The sequence below is a fragment of the Limulus polyphemus genome, unplaced genomic scaffold, assembly GCF_000517525.1.
Source record: "Limulus polyphemus unplaced genomic scaffold, Limulus_polyphemus-2.1.2 Scaffold1242, whole genome shotgun sequence".
NCBI classification, from domain to species: Eukaryota; Metazoa; Arthropoda; class Merostomata; order Xiphosura; family Limulidae; genus Limulus; species Limulus polyphemus.
Window position 1 is genome coordinate 311,745 of NW_013666852.1, and position 7,426 is coordinate 319,170.

General features: G+C 31.3%; 1 protein-coding gene across 1 annotated transcript in view; it reads left to right on the forward strand.

Moving 5' to 3' along the window:
• Positions 1–4,101, forward strand: part of LOC106462760 (selenium-binding protein 1-B-like) — a 99,223-nt gene extending 95,122 nt beyond the window's left edge. Inside the window, exons 13-15 of the mRNA XM_022390090.1 lie at positions 2,465–2,485; positions 2,674–2,681; positions 3,766–4,101. Coding sequence (XP_022245798.1) covers positions 2,465–2,485; positions 2,674–2,681; positions 3,766–3,928 — 192 coding nt within the window. The 3' untranslated portion in view covers positions 3,929–4,101. The remainder of the gene's footprint in view (positions 1–2,464; positions 2,486–2,673; positions 2,682–3,765) is intronic.
• The last annotated feature ends 3,325 nt before the right edge of the window (positions 4,102–7,426 follow it).

The following is a 7,426-nucleotide window of genomic DNA, read 5'->3' on the forward strand; positions in this document are numbered from 1 at the left end:
AAATTTATAAAAGTATCTTAAATGTATTAAGAATTATGAAATTGGAATACTCAGTTTTTATTTAGATGTGATAGTATATTTTCAATTTTTTAGATGGAAATATTTAATAAACACAGTTTTCTGAATATGTTCTTAACATTGCTTCACCACAAGGGGTAGTTTAAGATGCATGGAAATACAGTCTATAGGTGTACTGGGGGAAGGCAGAAAATAGCACCAAGTGATGAAACTTTGTAATTTGCACCATTGATAATACAAAACTTGTGACTGAAAGAGTGTCCCTAAGGAAAGACAATGAATCAACATATGTGTGTACTGTGTAGGATCCAGTTTTACAGTGAGAGTGCTGTCCATTCTCACAGAAATATGCTTTCAACCTACATATTTGGCTGACCTATTGATCAACTGTAATTCATTGACCTTGTATTTTTAACCAAGATACATCCTATAAGAGATTGAATTTTAGACACTTGTGGATCTTGTTCATCAACTAACCAATAATGCTGTATTCATTTGTGTGCCAAAACCAGTATAAACTACCATGGGAAATTGTATTCTGACTGAGGAGTGATGTACCCTAGGGTTACAGCAACCAAGAGTTCAAAAATTGATGAAGAAAGCCAGCAGAAAGGAATCTTCATCCAACAACATTCAGATTCTCTCTATTAAAGGTTGCGTATGACCTCTCCTTGTGGTCCTGGCACTTAAACATCAAGTCAACTGTGTCAGCAGAGCCTTCAGTACCTCCAGTATCAATGGTGGCAAGTCTTCTGCAGCTAAAACCTGTCCTCCAGGCCAACTTGCAGTAAACCATGCAGAGGCATTACTGGGCACTGGCACATGGGGCTTGTGCCCCAATTCTATCTGACAGTGTCCCAAATCTCCAGAACAAAAAACTATGATCAATATAATACTGAAAGGCCAAAAATTCTTGTGCCTATGGGCCTGAGCCCCAAATCTTTAAGCACCTAGTGATGCCTCTGAAACCATGGTTGGTGAAAGGTAACAACTGTTTTAAAAATGCCGGGTAGGGAACCTGACAGACTCAAGAAATGTCTTGCATTGATATGGAAGGTATTTGAAGTAGCTGTTTTGGTGTTGTTTTCTAAACTCAACAAATACTGGGGTGTTTTTAACAATCAAGAAAGCTTAAAAGTTTTATGAGACCAGAGGTTTAAGAATAGCTGCAAATTGTGAAATGATTGACTGAATGAAATGAGTTATCTAATGAAGTTGTGAGAGAAAACATGATATTCACCACAATTTTATGATGAGATTTTCTCCTGAAGTAATGCATATTTTGGTCATTAGTAATATAAGTTCGACTTTCTTTTAATATATGCTTTTTGGTATTATCTTTACATGGATTTTGTTGTGTACGTTTTCCTGAGAGGTTATTTTAATGTGTTTTAAAACATTTTATTATGAATTTAAAAAGGTTTATTTTAACGTGTGATAAATGTTTATTATTTTGTATTGTTTTCAGTTAATTTTTTGTATTATATTACCTGTGTTAATGGGTTCTTTCTTATGTGTTATTTACTATGCTTTTAATGTAAAGAACTTTTGATCTTGTATACTATACTTAATTCATGTCTTTAGTTTTGTTAAAAGATATTGAGTGTGATTGTATAGAATCTTTGATTTTGACCATTTCCATATTGAAGGATTTGTTTTATATGTTTTGATTTATGAAGAGTATTTTGTATCTTGTGTTGAAGTTCTGATTATAGTCATTGTTAAAGAATCATTTCGATATGTAGTTTTCATTGTTAAAAGTTTTATAAAAGTATTAGTGTGTGGTTGAATCTGTTATTTTTTTGTATTTTATTTTGCATTTATGTTAAAGGGTTTCATCTTATTTTTGCAATGTATTTTCTGTTGTAAATGGTTTATTTTCTAACATATTTTTATTTATTTAAAAGTCCAGAGATAATGTTTTTGAGTGGATTATTTATTTTTTAACTTTATTACAATGTTCCTACTGCTGGTGTGGCCATCATCAGGTAACTGTTAACCATTTTATATGAAATATTGTGCAAGCATTTTTTTTCCAATTTAGAAAACATATAAGGTGACACCTGTTTTTTTTATATAAATTTAGTTCATGAATAATTTCGTATATTTTTCTTCTATTAATATTGTTCTCAGTACATAATATTTTATTGTACAATACTTGAAGATAGCTTTGATATACGGAAACATTTTTTGTTGAGTTCTTACACAGATCTTAAAATATAACATTCATAAATGGAAACATCGACTCATGTAGATCTAGAAAGTCGAGTTGTTCAAAACTTGAAAATAACGTTGATAACTGGACCAATTGTTGGTTTAGATGTTGCAAAAGAAACATCTACTGAAGCTTTTCACCAGACACTAATCATAGCATAATATTTTATAGTTGTTAATGTTAGTTGGCTGTAGATTTTTTAAACTGTGTTTGTAAATGTGTGATGGGGAGTTATGGTTCTTTTATCCTACTGTTTATGTTGCACTGTTTCAATTATATAAGTGCTGTCACATGATCAAATTGATATTTGTAGATGGTTCCATTATTGAAATTCTCAGAATAAACCTTCCTTAAATGATTGTTGTTCTTTGATCCTATTGTTTATGTTGCACTGTTTCAACTATATAAGTGCTGTTACCTGATCAAATTGATATTTGTAGATGCTTCTGTCATTGAAATTGTCAGAATAAACTTTCCTTAGATGACCTTTGATTTTAGTGCTAAGTTTCTGAATAAAAGTAACTTTACTGTTTAGATTGTATTTTTTATTACATGTTTCCAAGTGTTTATGATGTCTTTGGTTACGCAGCCATGGTATGGTAATGCACCTATTAGTGTTTCTGAGTTTGTGCATTTTGTTTCCTTCATGGTTCTTTTTTTCTGTTATTGATCTGTTAAAGTCCATTCAAAAGGTGTTTGAATTTTTTTAACTTTAAAATAAATTAAACATTTCAACCCCCCCCCTAAAATCTCTACAGTTATTCACTAACAGTTAAATGATTTTAAATACATAGTCAATTTATCAATACACAAAAATATTTAATACAATTTAATTTGCTTTAGCACCAACCTATTATTTAATTTCAATTTTGAGGTGGAATGTGAAAGCAATAGAACATGTTAGACCATGGGAACATCCTCAATCTGCCACTAAGTAAACAAAAAATAAACACATATGTATAAATCTGTAAAACATGAAGATATGTACTTATTAGAATTATTAAGTATCACAGAAGTTACAATAAGTAGATCTGGAACTAGTGACTTACTAATGAAAACCATCTATAAGGTTAATGTAAATCTCAGATAAATTGGTTACTAAATTTAGGAGACATAACCATTATATTAAATTTACACTTCTTCATAAATATTAAACTTGCAGTAGAAAATCAGCATAATTCAAGATGGCCAATACTAGATAGGTACTAAGTACATACATATCTTTGGAATTAATATTTACTGAAAACCAAAGTTTTCTAAAGGTTTTGGTTAATTGGGTCATATAAAATTGTGATGATCATTATTTTTAGTGACATAGTACCAAACACATGATGTATCTACATTAACTATATAGACACAGCATGGTCATTAGACAAATGATCATTTTGACAAATGGTATCTTATCAATAACCAAAAAAATGATATGCTTTATCTTATTTGACCATTCGGTCCTCATTCTTTTGTACTGTTGTTATATATGTATTGTCTTGTTTTCTATTAGAAGAAGAAACTTGCATTTATTTCTGTTTCAGACATGGTTCCATGATACTTCAGATTGATGTTGACACTGAGAAAGGAGGACTGACTTTGAATCCTGATTTCCTTGTAGACTTTGGAGAAGACCCTGATGGTCCTGTCTTAGCTCATGAGATGCGATACCCTGGTGGTGATTGCACTTCTGACATTTGGATTTGAAATAATGAAGTTTTTAAGTTTATAACTTGGATCTAGAAATTTCAATTTTATAACAATTTACTTTTGTAAGTGCAGAGAGTAAAATCTGAGTATAAATCTAGGATTCTGAATTGTGCTTTTGTCTGAGTTGAAACCAATAGGTCAATAAAACTCTTTTGTTCTAGTAAAACATATTGTTATGCCTCCAGTCGTTAATTAATTTTCCATAACTTTGTTTCCACGAAACTTTAGCGACACAAGTCCTTTCTTAATAAAACTGGTTTATTCTTTCTGAATATAACTTTACCGATACACTTATTTTCAAAAGTCGCTCTATAACAAATGCTATAACAACGAACTTCAACAAAACTTTCTGACTGCAGTTCAATTACTCACTACCTACACACACATTCCCGTCACGTTGTGAGCATCTTATATATATATACCAGACAAACATATATCTAGTAAATGCTAGGGCATTCACGAAGGAACAAGATATTTCTAGAAAATAGGTGACGTTACACAAGACACGTGACCTCGCTGACGCAACAATATATTTCACCACTTCTGATTTTTGTGTGAAAATCATGTTTCTTTCGTATTTAGAGAAAAGGTAAATTCATAATGAAAGTTCTAAAAATGAAAGTTTCTAAAATGAAGCTTTATTTGTCTCTAAATTCTTTTTAGTCATAATTTTGGATATTAATTGAAGCAAAACTTAAACAGTATAAAACTAATGACAGTTCTACAGTAAGAAAGGTAAAACAAACATAAACTTGTTTAAGGTCTTATGATTTGATCAGTTCAAATATATGTTAAAGATGTGGCAACATTAACCCTTTATGGAGAAAAATAAGTAATAACATTAGAATTTGTGTATGAAACATACAGAGAAACTTTTACACTGCAATATTGGAAATTATTTGAGATAGAAAACAAATTCTAAAGCAAAAAATGTGAACTACAATATACTAAAAAAATTTACAAACTGATGGAGAATCTGAACATTTTTGTTGAGTAATAAATAAATTCATTGCTATCCAGACATCAGTAAATTATAGTAAAAATTAAATGTATAAACATTTTTCTAATGAAAATTATCTGTATTAACCATGAGATTGTTTTTATGACATGAAAGCTAGAACTTTATTCTTTTCATCGTAATTGACTTTTCTTTTAGATTTAAATGCATAATTAGTTCCATTTACTCAAAACCTTAAATGAAACATGAGTAACAAAAATGTTATTGTAAAAGTGTTGTAGGAATAATAGCTTTCTTTGTTTCAAATGAAAAATAATTGTTAATGTGTTATTAAATTTTTATTGTTTGGTGGTTAGGGCTCTTGACTCGCAATCTATAGGTCGCAGGTTCAAATCCCTTTACTGAACATGCTTGTCTTTCAGCTGTGGCGGTGTTATAAAGTGATGGTCAATACCAATATACGTTGGTAATGAGTAGCCCAAGAGCTGGTGATGGATGGTGTTAACTAGCTGGCTTCCTTTTAGACTATGATTTCAAAATTAGGGATGGCTAAAGCAGATAGCCCTCAAGTAGTTTTGTGCAAAATTCAACAAACAATAACAAATTATTAATTTTCTAATCACAAATATGATTTATGATTTTTAAAAAATGACAACAAATTCATATAAAGATTCATAAAATATTGTTACGACAGTGGGGTCCCCTGCAATATCTTAGTTTAGAATATCTTTTTATTTTATTTGTACTTCAAATGACAAAATACAAGTGGAAGAAAATACTCAAAATTACTGAAATTCATGAATATAAAATTTTTGAAAGGATACAAAATTTTACTCCAATATTGTAAAGCACAAGTGGTATATGTAGACTCAGGATTGAAGGTAATTTTAATTATATTTATGTCATTTATTTTTATAGAATATTTTGTGAGAGTAACTTCAAGAAAAACAATTTTGTCATTAATGAATCAAGATATGTAATAAAAACTATAGGGATAGAACCATGAGGAGCACTATTATTAAGAAATAAACTATCAACAGGCAATAATGTCAGTAAGAAAGGCAGAAAGTCTACAGGAGAGGGTAGTGTTAATAGCATAATTTTTGACACTTAGACCTAAAACTATTGTTCCAGATTAAAACTAAACTTTCTAAACATTTGGAAAGATAGCTACTGTTGATTGCTTCAAGCTAAAAAGTTTAATTATGAAGTCATTGAGAATGGATTGTATGTAATAAAGTTGCCAATTTTGAGCAGCAGATTGGAGCTCACATTACGTGGTTTGCAATGGGAATGATCTTGAACTATGTGGATAATATTTTATAGATGCCAACATAAGGCAAAAAAGTGCCTATTTGCATACACATGTAACATTTCTTAATCATATAGAAGGTAGAGACAAGAACTCTCGCCCCCTAGCAACTGGGTTTCAATACCCGTGGTGGGCAGAGCACAGATAGCCCATTGTGAACTTCTACAAATCCTTCAAAGATTGCAGCAGTGAAAGACTGGACCCAGTTTATAAACTAGAAATAAGTCTACAATCTTCTTGGCCATACATATATTTATGTTTTATGTCCAATATTTACAAAATTATGCATTATTTATGCATATATAAAAATGCATTATTTTCTGTATGAATTAAATCTGATTCACATTTTAGATGGGCTGAAGATTGTGAAGAGACATTTCAGCCATTAAGATGTATCTTAGTCGATGAAAAGCACCAAAGTTGAACAATACTTTAAAATAAAATATTCATCTTGTTTACAGACCTTGGTAATGGTGGAACCACAAGATCAAAATGGTATAAAACAGGTTGTCGTACAGTGGGCACTACTGAACGCCAATGCTCTTGACAAAGAAAGAAGTACTTGCAGTTGTAAGATAGATTAAGAATTTTTTATTTTATGTTATGGCAAGGATTCAGTTGTTATGGGAAAGGCCTTTTCCTCGACTGAAATGTTCAGCAATATGTGCATCTCCCTTCGCCCCTCTCACATTAGTTAGTTTATCTAGCATACACAAATGATTAATGTATACTCTCCTACCAAAAGTCATGTGACACACTTCTGGTTGCAGGAAAATGGGTGTGACGACGAAATATTCAAATAGTTTGGCCTATGAAGGTAATCAACGGTTCACTCGGAAGTTATTTCGAACTTGTACGCCAAACGATGAGTGCTCGGAAAGAGCTAACAGAGTTTCAGAGGGTAAGAATAGTTGGATGTCATTTGGGGAAAATGTATGTGCTATTGTGCAACAATTAAACATTCGTAGATCGACAATTAGCAACATGCTGAAGAAATGGAAGTCCACAGGTGACAATGAGCCCAAGAAATGATTAGGTAAGCGTAACATGCTGTTGCGTCAGCGAGGTCACGTGACTAGTATCGGGAGATTACTAGATTGGTGGTATGCTGGTGTTACGTCTCCGTTTGTTAATTGATTTTTCCGTAACTTTGTTCCGACGAAACTTAAACGACACAAGTTCTTTACTTAATAAAACTGGTTTATTCTTTCCGAATATCACTTTA